This window comes from Strix aluco, chromosome 1, assembly GCF_031877795.1.
Source record: "Strix aluco isolate bStrAlu1 chromosome 1, bStrAlu1.hap1, whole genome shotgun sequence".
Lineage (NCBI taxonomy): Eukaryota > Metazoa > Chordata > Aves > Strigiformes > Strigidae > Strix > Strix aluco.
The window spans coordinates 93815375-93842342 of NC_133931.1; the positions used below are offsets into that span (position 1 = coordinate 93815375).

Here is a 26968-nt window from a genome sequence, read left to right on the forward strand (position 1 = left end):
TGTACTGAAGGTGAGTTATATTTTATTTCATTAAAATATATTTTAAAAACATACTGTGTAAAAGAATTAGGATTCTCAATAATTTATTATTTACATTAGCAAATTCCATTTGACTGTTATTCTATAGATAGAAATGAAAAGTCTGCAGAAGGGAGTTGTATCAACTTCTTCAGGACGAAGCAAGCCCCTTTGCCAAGAAACATGTCCAAAATGCATTCCCTCCCATTTCGATCCCTTCAAATTCATGTTTGCAAACAGATCGCAAAAGGCTCAATGAAAGGTCATGTTGGCAAGTGTTGAGCACTCACAGTGAGCGCCAGGATTTTGGAGCGCTCTGCAAGAGAGAGACCCTGAGGAGATTTTAATGTTGCACTACTCAGTAGTCAAGAGGCTGCAGGGTCCAATTGCACTCTTGCTCCCACTGTCCTACCTCCACTGAAATCCATAGCATAGACAACAAGGTCTGCATCCGGCCCCGCAGGTGGATCTTGGGAAGCTAGACAGACTCCTTGAGTCAGGCTGGCAGTGGAGAGTGTAGACACACTGTAGCTTATCATTCTTCTTCAGTTCAAACACAACATAAATCTCATTGTCTTCCTCCCTATCTCCCTGGGGAGAAATATGCATAGGGAATTATCTTTCTGATGTAAACAACTGTAAGCACCATTCACATTTGGTGGTCCACATGAAAAAAAATCATATCCAAGTGCCTGCCATAGCCTTGACCCTTCTTAGCAGGGCAGCTCAGCTTTCCCATCAGCTTTCCAGATCTCTGAAATCATATGGGTACCCAAACATCATGCACAGTCCATTGCAATGCCAGCTGCTGTCTGCTTTACTATTCCAGGAAAGAGTAGTTGCCTCTTTAGTGATTATATAAAAACCCATGATTAAAAGAAGTAAAGCAGTCAGCTCATGTGTTCTGATTCCTGGAGGCACTCAATGGTATATCTGACATCTCATATAAGGCACCAGTCATCTGGTAGCTGAGTAAAAAGTGACCCGCAAGACCTCCATTAAGCAACTGCAGGGGGAACTGACAAAATTCTGCTGGTTTGCTTGCCTTCTTGCTTACATAGCATAAAAAGTGTGGTCACGCCATCTGGGGAAGTTTCTGGTGGTATTCTAAAAGAGGAAGCCTCAACTTGCACTGCAATCCAAGGAGCACAGGTGACAGCACAAGCTTCTGATGGCTGTGTCAGAGTAGCAGAGATTTCCTTGAGCACCAGGAGGCCTCTACTGCCTTGCTTTCATGGAAAACGAGTTTGTTGTCAACAGCGAAGCAGTTACCTCCTTACAAGATGTCTCCACAACGCACAATGGAGGGCCAGCTTTGTGGCGTACTTGCTGCAACTTCTTTGCTGTTGGTCTTGCCTGCACAACCTTATTCACAGATACGCAACGCCGGAGATAGCAGAGCCTATGGGCGAAGAGGTTGGCTGGATGCTGGCTGACTGCATCACTGAGCAGCCTCAGTCCAGAATATCAGTTTCAAATGGGACCAGGTGGTAGTATGTCAAATTGGTGACATAAGCTGTTGGATCATCACTGTCTTCTAGCTCTGAGGTAAAGTCACTAACACTTTCAAACCTAAGGAGAAATAAATAAAGGCATGAAGTCGTTAATATTTGTTTAGAAAATCAAAGTCAAAGGAATTGGAAGAAAAGTACTGAGGGAGAGGGAAAAGGCTAGGCTAGCTGAAGACTGACCCCTGGAAATTTTGAGAAAAGACATTTGTGAGGGGACTACTCGAAAAATGGGCTGCAGGCAAGAACGCTTGTGCTGTTACTGCAAGTTAAAGTTCTGAGTAAATGTAATTTGTGGACTTGCTTCACACCAGAGCAGTGTTGCAGCAGAGGTTATTTCTAATGTTTGCAGCTTCAGCTTCGAAAAGCCCACTTTGCAAGGCAAAGATCTAGAGTCCCAACTCTTCCAAAGCTTCAGTATCTCACTTCCTCTCTTAGCAGCCTGAAATTCGACTTCACACTGGAAGTTGTCAAGGAAGGTCCATGTAGATCAACTATGAATCATGAAGCTACAGTTTCTCTGACATCAGCCTACGTATCATTATGCTAGCATAACCTACTGGAGACACCAGCAATGGCATCTACTGTCATCTTCATAAACCAGGATTCAACACTTCCTAGAGAGAGTTGAGAAGTAAATGGAAATCATTGCTTTCCATGTCCTTAAATAAACAGAAAGCCTGTTTCTTTATAACCTATGGAAATGAATGGGCTCAAGATTTTGCTTCCAGTAAACCAGTATGGCTACTCCCTTTGAAAACTGTGCTAAAACACAACTGCGCAGCACACTAGCAAAGCAAGTTCCCATCTCTTTAGATAGTGGTCTTCAGTAAAAGGGATTTTTATGACACCTCTCTAATATGTCACTGACTCTTCATAGCACTTGTCATTATAATACCTGAACTTCGTATCTCATGACACCTGGCTACCACATTGCATTTAAGCTGAGCCAGATCAAAAACATTACTAGTTTGTTTTCAGGCCCCAGGGCTCCCCTCCTACTAACGAATGAATGATTTCCTGGGACATAGCCTTTCTTGTCAGGCAATTCTGGATACCTCTACAATGTGATTTTTATGAGTCTAGAAGAGTTTTCACTGTGGTATGGAAAAATCTTCACAGGAAGTACTCAGAGCTGATCCCATCCATACCTCTTCCTCCCCACACCCGTGTGTATACGAATAACCCACAGGTCAGTGAGAACCATGGTGCATGCAAGAAATCATCTTGTTACCCCTGACTTTCAAAGCTACTCGTGAGGAAAGAAGTAGCAGTGAATCATGCAGCTGAGGTCCACATCCTTCCATTTTGTTCTCACAGTATGTGGCAGCAACACAAAATGCCTCAGTTTCCACAAAAGTGGAAAGGAAACTGCCTTTGTTTCCTGTCGGAACTTGGATTCTCACGCTTTCACTTCACAGGTACCTTCTTTGGGTTTGGCTTTTTTATGAGGCCAAATGTCTAACACAAATAGGAAAAAATGACTACAGTGTCCTTCCTCCAGAGCCTCGCTCTTCTCCCCATGGCATAAGATTTAGGTTTTGACAAGTAGAGAATATTCAAATATAAAGAGATACCTAAATTTAGTTTCACTTGTTTTGGTATCTTCCTTCCCACTTCCTAACTCCTGTGTTATAACCTGAACTTTTGCAAGGATTACCCCGTCTCACACCTACTCTCAATCAGAAGGCATCAACTTGTTAAAACCTACACTTTCCTCAGTTACACATGCTCCCATTCCACGGAGGCCTGAATTTCTGCAGTAAGAAAACATTTTACTTCTTCCCAGATAGCCTAGCAGTTAAAGTCAGCCACTGCAGGCCAAGGATTAAATCTCATCTCAGTTCCAAGCAAAGGACTTGAAGAACTGTCAAGTTTCTTTTTCTCACGCTCTCTCTTTAATATTTTGAAAGAATTTGCACTCATTCTGATAGAGTGAGAAAAAAACCAAAATAGAAACTGAAAAATTGCACAAGATGGAAAAGAAATCCTAACCTACCTCTGACTATAGGACATGTCTCTAACACCTTTTTAGGCTGGCATACTTCAGTTCTCTGAATAGCAGATAAACAGATGAAGCTTTAAAATAATTTGGTTTAAAATGGCATCTCACCTACACATGAACTAGTTAAGACTCCTCTAGTTAAGTGAGACAACTACAGACATCCCTCTAACCTCACCCTAGACAGCCCTAAGAGCCAGGTATTTCAGAGGACCTGAAGAAGAGTGGTAGGGTAAACAAACAGATAAATCTCCCACTCCCACCTCTCCCCAAAACTTTATTTAGAAGCAGGACAGATTATTTGATAGCATGGTCTATACATCCTGCAGTGTATGGACACAGCTCTGTCTTTTCCACACTCTTACCTGGACCTTCTCACCTCTTTTCTAACTATGAGGACCACAACATTTTTTCAGCAGAAACTCATGGAATTTCTCCTGCAGTGCTGCTGCTATGCTCTTTACTTACAACAAAACAGAAATGAGATTGAATATTTATTACCTTCATTCCTCTACTCCCTCCAGGCTGTTTGCTTGCCTGCATGTGTGGGAACATGTACAGAAGGGAGTTGACTTGGTATCTTACAAACAGTTCACAGATCATGTTGTGCCATCTTATGGACTGCTAGTGATCTGGAAACAACAGATTATGAAATACCAGTAGGGCAGACAGAACGAAGAAAGCAGAAAAGGAGTCAAGAAGGCTATTCAGATTCTGCTCCCCTTCTCTTGTCAATTGTATAAAACTAGATTATTACAACTGGAAGGCCCCACAGATTTTATGGTTCTTCAGCCTCATTGATAGGGTACTACAAGCAGCATGTGAGGTACAAAGCAGTGGCAGTCACATGCTGTGGTTACACAGAAATCTTTCCCTGCTACCAAAAGAGAAGTGTGGGCACAGAATTCTGCAAAGCACTGCTCTAGAGTACTCATACAAAACCAAACCCAACTAACCAGGACTGTTTACTACAACTAGCAGCTGTATAAGACACCCAACAGTCAAAATGCTTTTGTGCTGTTACCAACAGGTCTTTTTCCCAAAATAAACTCTGCAAACTACTATGGACATGCAAATTCCTAAATGCCCAAACTGCTGCCCTTGCTATTTTTTCCCTAGAGTACCTTGACAGACACACCATCCTTCACAAGGGCCTACTTTTTGTGCTGTAAGGCAACCTTCTTTATCATTTTAACCTCTACTAATGCATTGGAGTTGCTGCTCACGTTTGTCAGGAAGAAGAGGGAAACAAGGTAACGGCTTGGACAGGCGTACCTTCACTAGGTAAAAAGCTGGCTGGCTGGCCAGACTCAAAGGGTTGTGAATGGAGTTAAATCCAGTTGGTGGCTGGTCACAAGTGGTGTTCCCCAGGGCTCAGTACTGGGGCCAGTTCTGTTTAATATCTTTATCAATGATCTGGATGATGGAATTGAGTGCACCCTCAGTAAGTTTGCAGGCAACACCAAGTTGGGTGGAAGTGCTGAGCTGTTGAGGGTGGGAAGACTCTTCAGAGGGATCTGGACAGCTGAATCAATGGCCCAAGGCCAACTGTATGAGGTTCAACAAGACTAAGTGTCAAGTCCTGCACTTGGGTCATAACAACACCATGCAGTGCTACAGTCCTGGGGAAGAATGGCTGGAAAGCTGCCTTGTGGAAAAGCACCTGGGGGGACAGCTGGCTGAACAGGAGTCAGCAGTGTGCTCAGGTGGCCAAGAAGGCCAATAGCATCCTGGCTTGCACCAGAAATAGTGTGGCCAGCAGGACTAGGGAAGTGATCATTCCCTTGCACTCGGCACTGGTGAGGCCACATCTCAAATACTGTGTTCAGTTTTGGTCCCCTCGCTACAAGAAAGACATTGAGATGCTGAAGAGTGTCCAAAGAAGGGCAACAAAGCTGGTGAAGGGTCTAAAGCACAAGTCTTATGAGGAGCAGCTGAGGGAACTGGGGTTGTTTAGCTTGTAGAAAAGGAGGCTCAGGGGAGACCTTATTGCTCTCTACAACTACCTCAAAGGACATTGTAGCGAGGTGGGTGTTGGTCTCTTTTCCCAGGTAACAAGTGATAGGATGAGAGTAAATGGCCTCAAGTTACACCAGGGGAGGTTTAGATTGGATATTGGGAAAAATTTCTTCACCAAAAGGGTTGCCAAGCACTGGAACAGGCTGCCCAGAGAAGTGTTTGAGTCACCATCCCTTCAGGTATTTAAAAGACATGTAGATGTGGCACTTGGGGACATGGTTTAGTGGTGGACTTGGCAGTGCTAGGTTTACTTGGTTAGGTTGTACTTGATGATATTAAGGGTCTTTTACAACCTCACTGATTCTATGATACTTCTTGTTAACTCACAGGAGTAACTCCAGTGCAAACATGGCATGAGACAACAGCCCAGCTCCTCTCATCACCTTATGTACAACCAGTACCTGAACAGATCTCCCCCCATCTAAGACTAAAAAACACAGGGGAAGCATTTTCTTTTCCTGTCAAGAGTAGGATTTTGTTTTCCTGGAGAAATTCTGTATCTAATTTCACCCTCTCTGTGCTGCTTTTGCATAGCCACCTGTGAAAGTCTCTCCTATGGACCACAAGATGCTTGTGACAATGGTAGCACCATCCTGAAAATGCACATCTAGTACTGGAGGCAGCATGTTTAATGCCACTGGCCTAAAAGACAGAAGTGCAAACAGTCCTGGCAGGGGAAGGCACGTCCGTAACAAAGCCAAAGCATAAGTTCAAATGCATTTATTTACCACTACTCCTTTCAAAAGGACTGCAGAGTACTCCAAGAACCACACATAAAAGGACTATTTATGCCACATGGATGCTGAGCACACTGGGTTCACCACATTTTGCAACAGTATGGTGTACTGCCAACTAAAATTAGAGAGAAAATGAAGGAAGTGGAAAGCAACTACTTCAGAACAACAGAGTAAGCAACTCCAACTTGCAAAAATGCTATAGTTTCTTTTGCAACAAGTATGAGACTTCTCAGCTGATGGATCACTATGTAGGTAGTACTGCAGGCTACAACAGCTAACCAGTGCAGCAGGACCTTGGGGAATGAATGCTACCTGCTGAAGCTCTAAGCACTTCCCTCCAAAAAACACAGGTTTGCTTTGCAAAATGTCTGATACAAGTACATTGGCAGCCAAAACCCAGAAGTCATACAGAGTTTAATGTTGCTGAAAGAAAAAAGTACCCATGTGAGGACATACAAGTCCACAAGGAATTAACTCTGATTTCAGAATAGAAGACACCAATCCCGTCAATCCAATCTTACAGAGACCAGAAAGGAACTGCACAGGATTTTGAAAGACTGTAAAGCTTCCTTTCTGGGCTACTAACCTACACTTAAAGCAACAATATAGAAAACTTCTGCTTTTAAAAAAAGTTAAAATTTTACAAAACACCTGTGCTACACAAGTGCCATTATCTCCTAGCTATTACCTCTGAGCTATAAAATACAGCTACAGAATGGGCAACTTTAGGGCACCATGAGACATTTCAAGTTTATTAACTTTTTGACTCTTGATTTAACTTCCTTCAGGGAAGTTAATACAAATGCACAAAGCCAGGCTGTTATCCTAGATTTATTTTTTTCCACCACAGTTTCTGGAAAACCAGGCCTACCATACAATTTTTATCATATTAGCATTTTCTGGCCTAATAGTCTCCAAGTTCAATGGGATAACGGTTAGATGATGGCAGTTTCTGATACCAGACCAGTAAGTTTTGCTTGGGCCACAGCATTTTTAAAATCAAAACTAGATTTTAATTTTTTTTAATAAATTTTATTTTAAATAATCAAAATAAGGCAGGAAAGGGATTTCTTTAGTAATTTGCTCCTATTATTGGTCACTTTAGCACTAAAGAGGGATCCACTATGAACTATGATGACTTTAATTTCCAGACATTGGCCTTACAGAATATCTCCAGTGTGTTGCTTCAGCCTCATCAATACAAGCTTATAAACTTAAATGCTGTTAGGAAGGTCAAGGTTCAAAACACTAAGTGGTAAGTTAATAGAAACACTTCAAGAAATTACACTGGAGCCAGAGATACACTCCAGCCCCTGACAAAATCTTGTTAAGCTCTAAACCTTTCCACAGACTGGCAATAACCACATTTCAATTGTGGCAAGACAGAGCACTGCATTTAAAGATAAAGCCTCCACAAGGCTTTTAGTATTCTGTTTCCATCATTTTGACTACTCTAATGAAAAAGAGGGTCAATGTTTCTCATTAAAAATATTTAAATGCCATACTACCTGAAGTTTATTGAAATATCAATCACCTGCCATGACAGAAATCTGTAGGAGCATATTTCCATCAATATCCATCTGTCAGTACAGTCACTGACCTAAGATCTACATGAAAGCCCTCGTGGTTACATGTCTCTGACCCCAGAATACCTACATGCATTAGGAGACAGAATTCACAAATAAGACTAGACTAACTTCCCCCTCCCCTAATGAAAAACACATGCTTCACCAAGTCCCAGCATGCCACAACACCTGAGCTGCTGCTGAGCTTCCTTCAATTACATTCAGGGGTGTGTTCCCCTCCTCCAAGGGTGGTGTTTTGCTTCCCAAATAAAGCATACTCTTCGTAATAAGATATTCCATTTGTAAGGATGTTTGAGTTTCCAAATCTAGGCTCAAACCAGCTCTCATCGCAGTCATGAGAGAAAGAAAAAACTCCTCTGTTCTCACCTGGCAGGACCCCTACGAAAACCACAGCTTTTTTTCATACACAGAGGATTGAGCTCCTAGGGGTCAATCATTCTCACCGACAGCCATTTTATCCATTTTAATAGAAAGCTGTGAAGCGTTAGCAATCAGGCCCAGTAATATTTAACCAGTCAGAATGACAGCTGTACTAGTCTTATTCCTAGACAGAGGATAACGTTTTGCTAGGGGGCGTGGGAAAACTACAGTTTATCTGAAGCTGACAGCATTAACTTGTGCACAAACTCCACTTACAAGTGTTCTGCTGAATCTACGTCCAGGTGCTTCTCTTTTCCATTGGGTATACTGTGGTCAATGACTATCGTTTCAGTGTTGGCTAAACAAAATCCATTTGATCGCATGATTTCTGTCAGGAGAAGAAAGAAAACAAGATGAAAATCCAAAAAAACCCAACTGGAAAACAACTGCATACCATATGTAATAGACATGGTTATGAACTGAGACGTGTGTGTGATATTGAAAATCTGCACATGAAAGCAGGAATTAAGAAGCTATGAAACCACTCTTACATCTGCAAACTGTCAGTGCTTAAGCAATTTTATTCATGTAATTAGTTCATGACACAGAGCATTTGAAGCAAGGCCCAGTTTCAGCCCTGTTATTGCCAGTGGCAAAATTCCCATCATCCTTAGCAGAAATGGCAGCCCATTCATATATTGCAACCTACCACTACCAAAACATAATTGTATTTTTCCTAGACAGTCCTAGGCTTAGGCCAGTTAAGCAAAAAACAAGAAGACAGGAAAAAGGAAATAAAAAGTGACCTTCCACGTTAATTCAACCACCATCTTTAAGTCATGTAAAGCAATACCATCTTCTGCACTGCTTTCAACTCTGCTTATATGTTTCTCATTGTGTAAGAAGCCTCCAATCCAGAATAGCTAAAATTTACACCTAATTCCACTGACTTACTACCATGAGGATAATTTATAATTAAAGAATAGTATTTGATGTGAATGAGAAGTTAATCCACATCTGTGCTACATGGAAAGGCAAACTAGGCAAGCCACAAGGATTTCTTTCGGTCACACAGTCTTCGATGAAGCTAGGGCCACCACAAAATGGACATATATCTCTATATAAATCAGCACTGACTTAAGTGGGATGACTCATGATCTGCCTCAGGGCACGAGGACCCTGTGTTAAAGCCTTGCACTATCAGCACAAACAAAAGAAAATTAATCTGTGGCAGAAAATATGGTAGGCGCAAAACATACATACAGGGGATCCTCAAACAAATTTCAACTATACATACAGTTCAAGTAATGAGCAGGAGATGAGACAGAAGTAAGAAGGGAGGTAATTTTTTAAAGTGTACATTTATATGTTCCTATATTAAGGTAAAGACAGAACTCACTTCCATATTTTTCTTGAGAAAGTAATCTTTGACTTCCAGTCTGATTTTACTGCAACTCACTTTAGCAGAATATATTTGGGGGTGGTAAACACACTGAATCCCAGCAGAACCACACTTCACTCATGATTTAAACCAACATTGTACTGTAGAATAAGATTTATACCATAAATTCAAATTCAGCTTTCATCTAAGAGGGCGGCCCTTTCTCTCTTCCCCATCACCTACAACTCTAAACGGGACCCTGTGAGGGTCAGTTTGGTTTCTTCCAGAGAATACAAAACATTTTTGCCTGCTTTTCTAAGTGTGCAAGCCACGTAGAAATCTGCACTATGACTAACAAGAATGCCACAGTGTTTTCCTAGTGTCCTTGACATGACCTAAGCCTTACAGCATTTCATTGCTGTGTGAACTGCTTTAGACGTTAACATTTACTGCCATCTACTGACAATGCTGCCAGACACTGAAACCATTTCTAGTGTGCAACAAACGAGGCAAATATCAATTATCATCAAATATCCGCCTATGTTTTTAAATTCTTTGCAGCAATCACTTAAATGATAAAACTAATTACCACAAGATGCTTTTGGATAGCTGCATAGGTAGGAAAATCTTCCTCCAATTAATTAGGCATATCTCATCTCTACCAAAATTAATTTAGAATTAAAACAAAACATGCTATTGTTCAGCTAATGTGGCTTCCACAGCTCCTCTATATACAGGCTGGCAGGAGGGTTTCCTTTGCTGCTAGCCTCTGCCCATCAGCCCGGCACCCTCACTCTGAATTTAGGTTCATCTTGACCATCTTCTCTCTGTTGTACCCACCACTTGACATATTCAGTCATGCACACACAGAGTATGTGTACCCTAAGGGGGTACACAGCCTCACAAATATTACATGAAACCCTTCCAAACAGCAAAAAGCCCCAGGCCAGAAATGCTGCTGTTTCTAACCAATAAAATTCCAAATACATTTATTCTTGATATTTGTCTGTTTGCAAAAAGAACAAGGTATCACTAACAGCAGCCACCTTTCACCTTTTTTTTTTTTTTTTTTACAGCATACCGTTTGGGGATCTTTCCTTTCTTAACGGGCAGGTGCTAGGACCCACTTTGCAGCTCCAGTCTCAGAGAGTAGCAACATATTTCAGGCATAACCAGTGAATATCCTTCTCAAGTGTCAGTGCTGAGAACACATACTGGCATTCACAAGTAAAGCGAGTAACCATGTCCAGTCTTTGGAAGATGACTAATGTGAGGAACATGCACATGAGGAATTTTACCTGAGGTTTCCACATCAACTCAAAGACATCATCCAAACTTCCCTAGCCACAGATGGAGAGTAAGACACATGTTGGCTCCTGACTCTTGCTCCCAGGAAGCATCACCCCACTTTACAGCCCTAGGGGCTCTTCTTTACAATCCCTATGCTGCACTGCAGCCTGGGCTCCAGGGGCCCTACAAGAAGGCACCAGCCCCAGCCCAGACGGGCTGGCAAAACCACACTTCTCACTGAGGCTCTGTATTACACAGTACACTTCTAAAGAGTTATTGGTGGGCTCGTAAACCATTTACCATTTAATTAAAAGATGATCTAACAGAAGACTAGTTAGCTTAGAACCAGAGCTCAGGATCAACTACAAAAAAATCTACCCTGTGTATAAGATCGATCCTTAAGACACACTGTTTACACCTTTAGCATGTTGACAGGCTGATGGCCCTTAACTGATATACTGTTAGTACCTCAGAAAACTGATACCAGTTCACACTAAACACTTTACACACTTTGGAGGACTACGTAGTATTTCACTTTTATTTCACTCTCTGAAATAAACTCTTCTGGCAGCACAAAACCAGCAGTTGCCTAGGCTCACATAAACATTTCAGTACAGAAATACAAAACCAGGCACACCAAAAGTCCGCAAACCTTTTAACAACAGTCAGTAGTAGCAGATGCAGAGGGGAAAGGCTGAAAGAATAGGCAAGGATAGATTAATACTGCTCTCCATTTTCCCCACTAGCAATCTGTGGTTTAGAAACTTCCTGTCTCCACTCGCGACAGGTCTCAATGTACTTTTCCTCCACTTGCTCATCTTAATTCCTTTTTGAAGTCATTTATGCTTGCAGTTCCACAATACAATGACTTCCACTCCTTAACTGTGCTCTGTATGGATGCAAAACAGTATTATAAATCTTTCTTTTGTTTATTTAAAGCCTGTTGTCTGTCAACGTTATTGGATAACCTATAGTTCTTGTTTCATGAGAAGTACATGGTAATTGACCTCCTTCTATTCACAGCTTTGTAGAGTTCCATCATAGCCCCACTCTGTCATCTCTTCTCAAAGTTGAAGTGTCCTTCTTTATTTAGCCTTTTTCTTAGAGAAGCTGTTCAATGATTTGAATCCTTGTCCTTTATTTGTATGCTTTTAAATTCTATTATATCCTTTCTGAGATGGAGAGACCAGATTGTGCACATTGTACTCAAAATGGGGTGGTGCTCCTTTCTTCTGTTCCCACCTCCTTTCTTAATAACATTTAATATTGTCACTGCTGCGTTTGCTCACCACTTGGCACTGAGCTTACATTTTCACAGAACAGTATCAATAGCCTCAAAATCTCCTTCCTAAGTGGTAATAGCACTATTGTATATGACAATAGTGAGGACTGCATTTTCCTCACATCCACTTGTCTGCATTTATCAGCCTTCAATTTCACCTGCCACTTTACTACCTGAAAGCATGTTGCATATATATGTTCTGTATTATAAAGCAGACTATGAAGAGCTATCATTTGAATCGCTGTTAGAGAAAGAATAAGGGGAACAGCAAATAAAGTAATTTTAATTTTGTAATTCTTGTGTCACGTGTAGGAAGCTAACAACTCTTACCTGATATTTTAACTGGACTTTGAAAGCTTGGCTGAATTTTATGGACATTGTCATTTTTTAGAACTTGGTCCAAAGGAGATCTCTCAAAGAATGTGAGGACAACTTCAGATCGTGAATACTTAAAAAGAGAAAAAGAAACAGACATCCATTTTTACCAGCACTTTGTTTTGTCCCTCTTCTCCCTTTCCAGCCCTTTGTAATACAAGAGAAAGACAAGCAACAGCCTGGAGATGTCATTATACAGTTCTGGCACTCAGCGCTTCTCCAAGATCCTCAATAAATTGCTGTTTCTTCTAGAGTTTGGCAAAGCCCATCACTTTCTAATCTGCATAAGAGTGCGTGTCACCATCAAGGAGGAGTCAAGCTGGGCTAAATGTGGAACTTGGTTTACTCACCTTCCAGGGCATGTTTATAATAGTCTTCAGAAGCTTTTCTACTTCATTAAGTCTGGCTTCTATATCATGGGCTTCTTTTATTGTGATGAGCCCTAGAAACAAAGTAAACAGATCGTGAGTATAGACAAAAGCACACTTTCATGTGCACACACACTTCAGCAGCCAGAAGCAGCCACTCGAGAAGCTGTGGAATGACCTCAGATATCATGCTTCCCAGAAATGTCTTAACCCACACTGACAATAAAGCATGTACCCCGAACTGAGGTGGGTGTAGTTACAAGCAGAGTTGCAAGCCTGACACAAATTCAGCTGTTTATGATCATATTTAGGAGTTGCAAGACGAGCAGAAGTAGAACCACCTACTCCCTCACCCACAATTTCACTACACAGCATTCCCAGCAGTGATAATCAAACAGCCTGTTTTCTGCTTCCAAGAACCATGATTCATCCTTTTTTCTGTCAATAAAAAGCAAAAGAAAAGCCAAGAAAACCGAAAAACACAACCCACAGATAAGAGGAAAAGACTAAACACAAGCTAAACACAAGCCTTTGAGGGCAGTCTTGTATTTCTCTGAATATAAGCCCCAGTGAGCGGCCCAAGGAAGATTTCTCAGAATCATGTTCTTCATTTTGGGATTTTTTTTTTTAATCATTGAATAATCACAATGCTGCAGAAGGGATTAAAATGGAAATTTAACTGTCTGGTGCCCAGAATGATGCATTACAATGCTTCTAATTTCGAATTGCTTAATATGGGGATCTTCAACTGTAATACCATATTTTGTACGTATAACCTGCAGGACATCTGTAACTTTCCTCTCCTCTAGCAGACTCTGGGAAATATGGCACAGGTTATATGTACATACAGGGAGTATGGGGAAAAGTCAACCCCAAAATCTTGCATCCCTCTAGCAGCCCTTTTATTTCTGATCTCTGTAACCTATTTTTTCTAACCCAATCATTGTTTCACCTCTACATTTGGGCAGCTTTTCCAAGGAACAGAATACATACATGAAAATGAAATACCTAAGAGACTGTTAAATTTAACAGCTTCACTGGTTAAAGAAAAAATAAAATACAAAAAGCTGAAGGAAAAATAGACCAAATAAACCAAAACCATCTAAATAAAAATCGAAACTAAAAATCTGCAAACAGTTTGTGAGAAACCACTTCAATATACTAAAATTGCAAGTGCTAAACTAAGTGCCTCTCCATCTCCCTATTCAAAAGGCAGACATACAGAAAGACCTGTCAAACATGCACGGTGTGGGGAAAACATCCACAAAATGTTTCAGTATGCATGAATCCTTGTTGTTTGTTACCTACAACATATAATCCCATACAAACTTTCCAGACATAAGTGTGACTTTGAAGTTGTCAGCTCTACTTCAATTACAGCTCTAAATAAAACAGAGATGGCCTTTGGAGCAGCCAGGTTTACCTGATGGTTGTCCCACAAGAGTAGCCTGGTTGCATAAGCCTTTCTATTGCCCAACAGTCCCTCACTTCGCCTGTTTTTGTCAGCATCACCATCCCCTCACCCCAGTACAGCTCGCTCCCTCTTCTGACAGGGGCGCGGAGCATAACATCAGGCAAACAAGGAAGGCAACCATGTACCCTGCTTTGACAAGTGTACACTACAGTCAGGTAGCTCTGCATGGGAATTCTCTGAAAGGCTGTAAACGTGAATTAACTCATCTGCATGGGTCCACAGACAGCGTATTAGCTGGTTTGTGCTTGATGTTACAGACCTGAATTGCAGACCAGCACCTTCATCTTCCTAACTATTGGGTGTGAGCAGGCCTGGGTGGATATGCTTCACTCCTCCACAAATATGTCCCCATCCCACATCTGAATTAAGTTCAAACCTTTCAAAAAAAAAAAGGGTTTTCATCTTCCCTATAAAAAAGCTGCCAACGGCCTCACGGCTCAGACACCCACCTGTGATGTTAGAAACACGCTGTCGCCCTGCCACAGCCCACATCAGAGAAAACTAAGCCAGCCACCATGGTGCTGGCTACCATGGGATGCCTCCACTTCTCCTGCTGGTCATGCTCCAGTCTACACAAATACTGACACAGTCAGAGAAGAGACTGCCCGACTGCAGCTCCCACCTTGCAGGCAAATACCTCATCACTGACCCACCAGGGATTCAGCTGCTCTCTCTCAAATCCACCCTCAACCTCAGACCCTTTCCCAAATAAGCATTTACTGTTGAAACTAGTATTTCACCAGGAAAAGGGATACTTTCAAGCAAATGAAGATATTCAGATCGGGGTGGGGGGTGGGAGAGGACAGAAAAAAACCACCAACAACACTGAGCATTCATCCTGTGAGGAAAACCAGCCAAGCAGTTGGGATTTTCTCTCATTAGTGATCAGGGAAAGCATCTGCAGCTTCACCTGGCCTTTTTATGCTTCAGCAAGGGAAGTCAGATAAGGCCATCAGCCTGTTGCACTGTCACAGATCACCCAGTGGGAGGTTTTACAGCTTCTTGCTTTCACCAGGAGTTTCCAGCCCTGGTATACTCCTTCCAGCTCTTGGAAATGCACCAGCCATGTAAACCCACACTCCAACATGGATACTGGCACAGATGACTTGTAACATCTGACATAATAAAAACTGTTTCTTACTGAAGCTTTTAGTAATATCAAAACCAAAAGGCAGACAGCGTAGGAAGGAGAGTAAGTGATACATCTGCCTGGCCAGTTTCCTATATTCTTAATGGTTACAGATGCACAGCTTTGGGGTGTAAAGCTGCTGACCATACATGAATTCCCTGTACAGGGAATTCAGTTTGGCTCGGCTAAAGCCTTCCTTTTCATATGTCTATAGTCTAAATACACAGAAACCACTTGACTGGCTATATATATATTGAACCCTGCAATTTCTTCTGTAATAGACACAAAGTTTGTAAGGCCCTCATTTATCTTAATGCTACAAGTCTCTGTTTTTAAGAGTTAACAGATGCCCTTGTGGTTTTCAGTTAGATGTAGCCTACGATCCCACAATGTGAGGGATTGCTTACAACCTGAGAGCCAGGCTAACTGGAGCAAGGCTCTGCCTGCCCAAACCACCAGGAAAAGGGGCCCCCGGTCCCTCCTTTCTCTCCCTTTCAATGCTTGCTAACTGGCTGCTGCCATCAACCACAGCACATACATGCAGAAAGAACACTGTGGTTTCTCCAGGTGAAGTCTCCGATGGCAACACTGGTTTAAGGTGTTCTCACACTCCCCTGCAACTCATTTCCTCTCCCAAACCACAATACAGGGCTGCCTCTGCTTTGCCAGCACAATTAGGTGAGTAGCAGGGAATACCTCGAACTGCTCTTGTCAAAGGCTTCACCAAGGGAAACCCCAGCCTTTGCAGAAGTAGCAAAAGACTGCAGGCTAGGATGCCCCATTCAAGCTCCGTTCTCACCCAGGCTATACTGAGTTTGAGCAGGAATAGGGACTCATGTAAAGAAGGGTTACAGAATTACACCCAAGCTTTCCACCTCTGTTCTTCACTTTGTGGGGGTTTCTCCCCTGCCTGTCTTCTTTTTTCCTGTTCGGAAATTTTGACAAGGCAGAGAGAAAGAAGAAAAAAAAAAAAAAAAAAAAGCCAGAGACTGGTGTAGGATCTCCAGACACTGGAAAACGCCTGAACAAACAGACACATGCATATGCCAGCTGACTCTGCAGGCAGAGCTCAGCATCTCCACCATTCATTAACCCCAACACAAACGCACCACAAGCTGGATGCATCTGGAGCACACAGGACTCACTGGCCACGTATGCAGCATCCGTACAGCAGCTACATGTCCTAAGGCTGTTGCCTCTGCCCACGGATCATAAATACGTGCTTATCTTTCCATCTGGGGCTTTTAGACCCCAAGAACCCTTATTCCGTTTGCTATAAAACAAAAATAAGATGCTGGTAAAGCAACCAGTAGCCTGGAACCAGTTGTGCTTTATTCCACTTGTTCAGTCATGCAACAGAACTGAGCTCAGAGCTGGGAAATCTCTTAGTGAAGTCATGGTGAAAGGCTGTTCTCATGCCTTTTCCTCTGCCCTGGCCCCTGTCTGACTGCTAATGGAAAACATGAGTAAACTCCTCCCAGGAAAACTTTGCTCTCTGTCTTGTTACCCGTACTGTGCTTGGACAATTAACTATCATTTCAAGTGATTTAAATGCAATAAACACCTATGTTTATAGGGCTTGAGGTAAACTGGAGCCCCACTGGCTCCTTTTTTACCACAAACCCCATTGCCAAATACCACAAACCTAAGGTGTCTTCACCCCACACACAGGGAAGCCCACACGCTGGGCAGTGGGAGGGACGATCCAGGCACACCGCCTAACCCAGGGCGGCACTCGCCTGTACCTGGGATATTTGCTTTTAGCGGGGTTCTGCCATGCACACAACCCCTGTTGTCAGTGACCTCATTCAATCACTTTGACATCTTCTCTGCCCCTTTCCAGACCAGGAGCCCCAGGCAGAGTCCTTAAGACTGGGTGAAAAGGATTTGCCCGCAATCTGAGACCAAGCACATGTAGCAACTTTATGCGTAGCAACACATTTCTGGAAAAACACAGCACAAACAGCACCAGAGGCCTGCAGCATCCTTCCTGCTCTGGGACCCCAGTGCCGGAGCAGCTGCAGGAGGCTGAGAGAGCAGGCCAGCAGCTGAGTACCTGGCACGCTGGCTCATGGCGTGGGAGAGGGCCCACAGCTGCAAATGAGCAGGAAACGAGCTCAGCAGAGGAGGAGAGAGAACTGGGAGCCAATTCCTGATGTCAACACACAAGCCTTGGTAGGCCTGTCCTACTACTGCCATGTGAGCCACCAAATCTACAACTAATGACATTTTGACAACCACAGGTAACACACTGCATGCTTCTACCAAACAAAGCGGGACAGGAATCGCAGCATGTGCTCCATGGCTCGTAATGAAATCACAGTGCAGTCCTGATGATCAGTGTCCACAATGAGCATGTTGTCTCAACAATCCTCTAGTGCCTTCCAAGGAAGAGTAAGTTCACGCCTAAATCAAGTATGTCTCATATGCCATCTCTCAAAAATGACACATGGAAGTCTGGTTTTTTTGAGATGTGTGGTTATGTACAAGTCGCTATGTATACATGATCTCAAACTGCGGGTAAACCCTATTTCTTCAATCTGAAGGACTCCACTTCAGGCTTGTGGTCAGGAGAGGAACAAAGAATGTCCAAGAGATCTCCTACTTTCTTAAAATCAGTTCAATACATATAGGAGGCTGAGCAAGAGCAGAAGCCGAGGTGTACTTTCTGGAGATGTGTGCCAGATGGAATGGTGAAACTCCTCAATGCTGTGTATTTCAGCATGTACATGAAGATTAAAATATTGCATTGAACCCTCCTCACCTAAGCCTCTCTCCATCCCCTATGGGAAGACTTCAGAGTAGATATCAAAGTGAAAAAGGAGTAGCAAATACAGTGAGAAATCTTACTGTGTTCTGCTAACCTACACTGCAAGAAAGGTTTAAGGCCTATAGATTGAGATCTTGAGCCCATCCTTCTCTCTTTGCACAAGCCCTTGAGTAGGGAAGACACATAAGCTGTCCTTCGCAGGAGACTGCTACTCTGCTCTCTCTCCTGACCAGACTGTATGGCTTCAACAGGAGATATGCCCCTTTTCCCCAGTTACAGTATTCATTAACACTGCAGTGCTCAATCATCTTTTTTATCCTGTACCTTCATTCCTCCTTTCCCTCAGATATGTTCTAACCCATATGCACACACACAATTCAGGATGTAGATGGAGCAATAGCAGGAAGGTCCCAGACATGAGAGGAGGTATACAAAATCACAGAATAATGTCCAATGGAAGAATTCAATCTGGTTCATCCAAAGAAAGGCCAAGTCCAAAGTCAGATCAGGCTGCAGGGAACCATGTCCAGTCGACTTCTGAATATTCCCAGGGACAGATATTCCACAGAATTATGCAGGAAGTGAAGCTACTCAGCTGGGACATGGATCAGGGATGAAAGATGGCCACTCAGCCCAATATCTTCTGTTATTTTGGTCCTTTGCACTGCTTCTCATTTCCTCCTTGTGCTAAACTGGGCCTAATCAATACCACTTCAGCTGGCATCTTTCCGTGCTTCATGGCCACGATGCCTCTGTCTTCCCAGCAGCTGCTCTGGTAGCATCCCTCCTCCCTGCAGACATATGTCCCCTCAACCTCGCTGCCTGGGAACTGTGGCATTACCCACCTCAGACAGGACTCTGAAGGGGCCAAAACAGCTCTCACTTACAGCTGCCTCCTCTCTGACAGAGGAGAATAGGATAAAAGGTTGTTAGAAGGACAAAGGAATATTCAGTGGTATGTAAAGGCAGGAAACTAAAAAAAACAGCAGACGGGAAAGCTTGTTTCACACAACTTGTGTTCCCTAACTCTGCAGAAATAACATCACAGGAATCCCTTAAGCCCAAAGACTTGATAAGATCCAGAGAAGGGCAGATAATTACAGGCAATCAGGGATATCAGATCTCCAATTACTAGAGACCAGGACTATCACTTTTCTGTTCTCTGCTGGTTATTTATGCTGCCTTCTACAGCATCTGGTTCTCATCACTAGGGACAGGATCCCAGAGCTAGCTAGGGCACTGGTCTGACTTTGTCTGGTAGCTCTGGCAACTCCTGTTTGATGCCTCTTGCCTAATTCTACGACACCTCTCTCTTGGGGCAGACACAGTTCCCCTTTGCCTCAAGGGGAAAATCATCCATCTCATATGACAAGAGTCACTACAGTCTCTAAATCCTTTACAAAGGTTTTACTATCTATGCAATACCACCGACAAGATCCATCTTGGCGGTATTACTCAGGGAGCAACTAAAAGGATACGATGGAGTTGAGGCAGGAAGTTGTGGCATGGAGTGGGCAGGAAGGTGGGTTTTTCAAATTTGGTGCATGTTGTGCCACACTTCTTAAACTTGATGTGGAGGAACAAAATAAGAATGGGTTTTTTTTAAGAAGTACAACTACACAAAGTGCATGTAAGTCACTCCATACTTTTAGAAGTCCCATTAGGTAGCAATGAACATATTGAAGATACTGAGAGAATCTGTTAGATGCAGAAATATAGAGAGCTTTCAAAACCCTGCCCACACTGTACACACCTAGCTCTAACACACGCCATTTCTTCTTATGCAGTTCATATGCAGCAGAAGTAAAAATACAGGCGGAGCAAAGTCCTATCCAAACAACCGTCTGACTGAAATCCCCCAGAGCAGAGGTTGTGACCATGACTACCTGAGGACCCTGGCACACCGTGCAAAGCAAGGAGGCAAGTTCAAAGCTGGGAAGTCCAGACACTCCAGCTGATGGGTTTTCCACACATGCATTATTAGTTATGGGATCTCCCAGGATCTCTGGAGGGAATTCGGCATCTCCTGGTGACAGAACTCAGCAGACAGGCCTTCCCAACAGAGCTCCCTGTCTTGATGCCCAATGAGCCGCAAGAAAGAAAAAGATGTCAAAGAAACATGACATAAAAGCGAACAAAGCAGTCAAAGCCTGATGAAAAATGCAAGCTCCTACAACCATTTTTAGTGCGGATTTCTTATCAGGTGAGAACTGTCATGAAAAAACCACCTCATTTCCATTCCTTTCCACCAAAATCGTCCCAGACACATTGCCTCAGTCCACCACAAAAAGGCAACTTGTGCCTAGCTTTATAATAATGCAGCCAGCTTCATTTATCTCCATCATTACCAATGAACCATGAAATTCAGCTAATAAAAAACAAACCCAGAAGCCCCAAACTTAATTTTGGTTATACAGCACTGCTAGAGCCTGATAACCAAGAGCTGCATCTTTTGTCTGCCAGACAGAAGCTCTGAGCAAGCTCCACTAATGAACTGTTGACAATGTCAACAATGAAAAGAGCACAATAGATGCAGTGTATTTATCTGTATTGTTGCAGCACCGAAACAGCTGCTGTCTGTGGAAACCACCATGCTGCTTCTGTAGAGCTCCCTCTTCTCATAAATCACACTCCCAGATGGTCTTGTAAACAACAACAACACTATACTGCAGCATACAGAAAACTGTAAGTTATGAATGTGACATTTGGAAGCAAACATAATGTTCCTGGGCTGGCTTTTCACGAACTGCCTTCTGCTTTGTGCAGGTCCTTCCAGGGGCAGCCCTGGAGGAGCTTCTCCTGTCCTTCCTGGTGCACAGCCACTTGGACACAGAAACAGATGATCATCTGCTTCCCACATGAGGCAACCATGCCAGAGGGCAGGCACAAGACTCAGAACTAAAACTCAGCATTAGTTGTCTGGAAGAGAGAGCTCAGGGTCTGCTGCAGGTGAAGTGACTACCTCTAGGCTACAAGGCAAGCTACAGAACAAAGTTTCTATCAGAAGTCTCCACCGCTACTGGAGAACTTCTATAGACAGACACAGGTTGAGCACCAGCAAGGCAGAAGGGAGCAGAAAAGTTCTGGAGAGCCACAGATATAACCAGCAAGCTGGTGAGGGAAACCTGAAGGCAAAGAAAGGGAACAGAAAGTGGCACAGGGAAAGCAACTTGGAGAAGCAGAGAGAAAATAACAGAAAGGAGAGCAAGGGGAAAAAGGCCACAGCAGAGCAGAATGAGTCAGAGGAGGCATGGAAAGAAGGAAGGGGGGGGAAAATGAGCACTTTGGGAAGAGAGGGCCCATCCAGTAAAAAAATAATCTGTAAGACTGAAGAGAGTTTCTGACTTGATGGCTCAGAGTATCAGAGCAGGACCAGGCACTGCACGTAGGTGCAATATGAACAGCAACACTGGGAGAGTGTCTGAAACTGTTTTGATGACAAAAGCAACAAAACAGTGGCAGAAGAACATTGCCAGAAACCACCCTGCCACTCCAAGGGCAAAACAAATCCCAACTTTGAAAGGATGCTGGACTAGAAAGCCAGAAAAGCAGCGCTTAAGGGGCTGATCCGGCCCACTCTGAAGTCAGAGGCAGGTGTCTTGATTGCACTGAAGCTGGATCAAGTTCTAGGATAAATCTTAGATGAGAACCTCTCAGAGGTAATATTTAGAGAAAATAGGAGGGAAAAAAGAGTACCTTTCCAGGTTTATAGGTCACTTCTAGGTGTCTGTTGCAACTATTTCTAAAACACCAATTTTAAGTCGGCTTTTAAGTCCACAGTGCTGCCTTTCTCATGAAGACTGATTTAAATACAAAAGTTGTTTATTCTGCATATACAAAAGGACAGTTTAGTAACATTAGGCTGCATTCTAGCTCTGCTAAGAGTGAACTAGCCTATGTTTTTCTGTGATCCTCTTTTGTGCGTTTGCCTAGAGCAAGGGATGGGCACATTTCAGACACAAATAAAATACTAGCAAGTTACTGGTAACATCACAGTGAATGACATTTAGTCACCCTGTAGGTATGCACATATCTAACCTTGTTTACCAGCTTACTAGTAAGATGCCTTGTGTTGTTGAACGTCCTTGGCCCTTAGCATCATAGTACACTCCAGATGCAGAGAGTGCACTTTGCGACATGTTATTAGTTATCAAAGACAAGACCAGATTGTGTGAATGCCATACTCCCCCTCGGGATCTCCCCCTTCTCGTATCAAAGAAAGGGTAAGATGAACAGCCACTGCAGAAAACTGTACCTCCCGTCCTCTCCTCTGTCATCTCAAAGGGCTCTGCAGAGCTGAGAAATATGGAGAGGGAGAGCATTGTGGAAGTCAGTCCAAGGGGACGGGGGGGTGGAGAAAGGAGAGGGCCGTTTGCTGTTGCTGAGCAGGAAAAGGAGCACACTCCTGCCCAGCATTAGCTCTTTGCTGAAACCAGCAATAATGGTAACAGCCAACTCTTTCTAATATTGCTGACGTTTTGAAAAAAAAATCTTCTTTTAAAAATGTAATAACATCAAATAGCTCAAGCTTTCACTCCTCAACCATATCACTTAAATGTAATGTACCGTAGCTTGACTGAGCCGTAGGATAATGCTAGTCCATTCAATGCTCCTTAGGCAAATCCGTAGGGACTCTGGAGTCCTTCAATGCAATGCAAATTTGGTTTGCAACATCTCACCACTTCCTCCAGATAAAAGGCCCAGCTAATATTCACCTTCTTTCAGAAAGCCTAAGATAAACACACACACATATACAAACTCACATACCTATGCATATACATTTGTATGTATATAAAGATACACACAAACGTGTATGACTGAACGCTAACACACAGAAGGGTGTGCTTTTGTCAGGTGGTTTTGTTGGGTTAAGTATATTGAGCTTCACTGTAGGCAGCAGGATGTCTGCTTTTAAACAGGACATTAAGAAACCGTGCTTACCCCATGAGTTTTGTGAAGACCGGACACGCCCCATGCAATCTCTTCGTACATCCAAAGCTCTGTATCAGTGTCACTGAGTTAAATGAGATTTTTATGTTTCAACTTTGTGAAGTTACACAAGGCTGTGGCCAGTCACTTTAAAATACTGGTATGATAAAGTGCTCTCTATGCAGAGAAGCACACTCTGCAAAGTAATTTTCTTTAGAGCAGGAGCAGCATAATTTTAAACATAGTATTACTGAAATTGTGAAGCACACTGTGATTGCTTAGAAACTACTCCTGATTTTTATTCTGTCTCTGTTGCAAAGTTAACCCCCACCCCCTCACCAAGCTGAACAAATCATGATCTGCTTATATTGGGTTTCGATTTTTCAAATCCTGGACTGATGCTTTGCTCATTCCCAATTCTACTGAAGTCGGTATGCCTGTTCCTGAGATAAGGGTAAGTGAAGGTTGCTGGCTCCAGGTCTTAGGGAGGAACTGAGTGTCGCAGCCTGAGCATGCTTACTCTTTCCCAGCTGTTCATGCATTAACGGTGTATGTTACCTGGGAATGTCAAGTAAAGCCAGTGCAAGTGGCCATAATCCCATCTGGCTCCAGCTGTACAAACCATGCCTCAGAGAGATGTGAAAACCGTTGAATATTTTGCGAAAGATGTGGCAGGTCTTGAGAGAGAAGCAGCACACTCACTCGAGAGCAGCGCTGAGGGTGAGAATGACTTTGGGATGAGCAGGGGCTCCTGTGCCTAAGTGATGGGGAGGAAACACGCTGGGAGGGGCAGGAGACCAGGGCCAGCAAGCACCGAGTCAGTCTCCAGCCAGACCCAGCACATGCCCCAGCCCAGATGCCAAGGTACTCTTCAGAGCCCCACAAAGCCAACAAGTACAAGGACTACTGGCACCCTGGGAAGTCAGATTTTAGTCACAGTGACCCTGGCAGGTGCTGTGCCCTGCAGGCCACAGGCAGGCTCTCTCCAGACCTACCCAGCATCCTCAAAAGCCAGGGCCTAGGTGCCATATACGCTTAAAAGCCATGTTATTTAGAATTTACTGCTGCTCAGCACCACTAAAAATCATGCTCAGAGTACTTTAGGTAGGGGATCCGCAACGGATAATAAATTTTCGCAATATTTTAGACTCCTGGTCAACAACCTAATTGCGTGAGACACTGTATAAGCACGCTGTGCTGGGCACACTGCAGGGCTGAGAGGTGTGTGTGGGGGGGGTGTCAGGGCAGGAACTGCCAGAGGGGACTCCCCCATACCCAGTCTGCACCTAAGCGGGGGGCAGACAGCCCCCCTCCGGCACCCAGCGCCCGCGAGCATCTCTCCCCCCGCCCCGCACCCCGGAGCGGGCAGCAAGGGGACGGCGGCGGTGCTGCCGGGGTGGCGGCAGCCCTGCGCCCATCCCCGCCGTCTGCAGAGGGCACTCGGGGCCTGCGAGTGGCGGCCGAGCAGCCCCGGCGCCGGCGGAACCCAGCCGGCACCTCCCGGCAGCGGGAAGGGGCAAAGCCCAGCGCCGGGGACACCCGCCGGGGGCAGCGGGCTGCGGTCCCGCGGCCCGGAGGAGATACGGAGAGGGAAAGGCATAAGCGTCTTTCAATGAGGCACAAAAAACCCCCAACCAAACAAAAAAACCCTACCCTACCCCGCCACCAGAGGTTAGGGATCTGGCAGGACAGGAGAAAAAGACCTGTCTCACTTTCAACACCCGTCAGAAAATATCCTTGGCGAGTCAGGCCGGGAGAGACCCGCCGGCGCTGCCCCCCCGCTCCTCGCAGAGAACAGAGCCCGGTGTCACACAGAAGGGGCCCAGAAATAAGTCCGGTGGATTTACACCAGCGTGCAGGGTGGAGAGCCAGCACCGAGAATGTCACAGGGCAGAGCCTCTGCAAGGGAGGGTCGCACTAACGAGGCCAAGTGAGAGCAGGGGAGAACTTCCCCATCCTCTCAAGGAGGAAAACATACAAAAATATCGGCTTCTCCCCGTTCCTCTTCAATCAAACCATTTATGTGTTACTCAAACAACTGGGGAGACGGGAAGTGCTACGCACACATCCATTTTCAGATGAGCAGATGCTCCGCACCACTCTACACACTTTAAATATTTCAAAGCAAACCACGTAACTGTACCTAAAAAATACCCCAGACGTTAAATTAAAACCAAACCCCGAGACAGTTTAACAGGTACATTCTGCTGCTGCACGGGGAGGCCTGAGCGTGGGCAACAGCGCCCGAGATGGGTTAATCTACTTCAGAAACGGAAAGAGAAAACACGGCTTTGACCGCTGCTGCAATTCCCCTGTTCTGCAGAAGTTATGCGAGGAATTATGCCAGCTTCCAGAGTCGCTCCGTCCGCTGGCAAGAGCCGCAGCCTCTTTTTTTTTTTTTTTTCCTCCCCTCTCCTTGTGGCAAACAACATACCAACATGCGGAGATTTTTCAGCTACAGCCCTTCTCCTGCCAACAACCCCCCCAGCGCTCCCTCGGGAAGCCTCGGGGAGGCCGGAGGCAGCGGGAGGGGCAGCGCGAACAGGGACCCCGCTGCTCCCCCAGCCCAGCCCGGAGCCCCCGGAACCGCGGAGTTGGGGGGACAGTGGCGGGGCTCGGCTCTCCCTCCTGCGGGAGCCCGCGGGGCTCGCCCACCCCCCCCTCCCCCATATTTACAAAAAAAAATACAACAGAAATCAACAGCCCAAGAGGAGTTTCCCGTAGCTTCCTCCCCCCCCCACCCCGCCCCGTCCGGTCCCGCAGCGCCTCCGGCTCCTCACCCCCCCTCCCTCCGCTGGGGGAGCCCGGCCGCCCGCCCCCACCCCCCCGGGGAAGCGGCAGCGGCCGAGCGGCAGCCGAGGGGCGAGGGCCGGGCCCGCGGCGGCGGCTCAAACCTTGGAGCAGGGGCGAGCGGGACAGCTCGGGCCGGTCCTCGGGGAAAGAGTCGAGAAGCCGCTTGAAGAGGCGGCCGAGGTCGGAGTAGCTGCGGTGCAGGTAGAGGATGTTGCGGTCCGACCACTCGGTGCGGATCTCGTAAAACTCCTCCTCGTCGCCCCGCCGGCTGATGATGAGCCGCCGGATCCCGTTCACCCAGCAGCCCCGCACGTACATGTTCACCAGCGAGGTGCCCTCAAACACGGCCGAGGCCATCCCGCCGCCGCCCGCGCATCCCCCGCCGCCGGCGGAGGGCGAAGCGCACCGCCCCGCGCCGCCGCGGCCAAGTTAAGAGGAGGAGGAGAAGGAAGAGGAGGAGGAGGAGGAGGAGGAAGAAGAGAGAAGGGGGGTGCCACCCGCCGCACGGCCCCCCCCGGCCCGGCCCTGCCCGCCGGGGCTGAGCCGCCTCCCGGCGCTGGCGGGGGGAGGGCCCGCCGGCGCCTCACAGACGGCGGCTCGCAGCGAGGGGCCGGCCCGGGCACCCCAGCCCCGGCTCCGCCGAGCCCCCGGCACCGAGCGGGGCGGGGAGCGGGCTGGCTCGGCCCCTTCTGCCACAGGGAGGCAGAGCCCCTCCCGGCCAGGGCGGGGGGGAGCGGGGCTGCCCGCGGCCGCTGTGACCCCCCCGGCCCCGCAGCCAGCGCCCACACTCCGCCAAACACACGCGGTCCCCGCGGCCGGATCCTCCTCTTCCTTCTCGGGACGAGTTCGCAGACGCCACAGACACAACGAGGGATTTTTTTTCCCCTCCCAGTGACCCCAGAAGTTTTTGTGGGTTTTTTTGTTTTGTTTTGTTTTTAAAACTTCCA

General features: G+C 45.3%; 1 protein-coding gene across 1 annotated transcript; it reads right to left on the reverse strand.

Annotated features, from left to right (window-relative positions):
- On the reverse strand, window positions 1-26623 carry PXDC1 (PX domain containing 1). Its single transcript, XM_074827369.1, has 5 exons — window positions 26123-26623; window positions 12909-13000; window positions 12514-12631; window positions 8507-8618; window positions 1-1590 (listed from the first exon to the last, which is right to left on the reverse strand). The coding sequence occupies exons 1-5, from the start codon at window positions 26376-26378 to the stop codon at window positions 1473-1475; spliced, it is 696 nt and encodes a 231-aa protein (XP_074683470.1). The 5' UTR covers window positions 26379-26623; the 3' UTR covers window positions 1-1472.
- Between the last annotated feature and the right edge of the window lie 345 nt (window positions 26624-26968).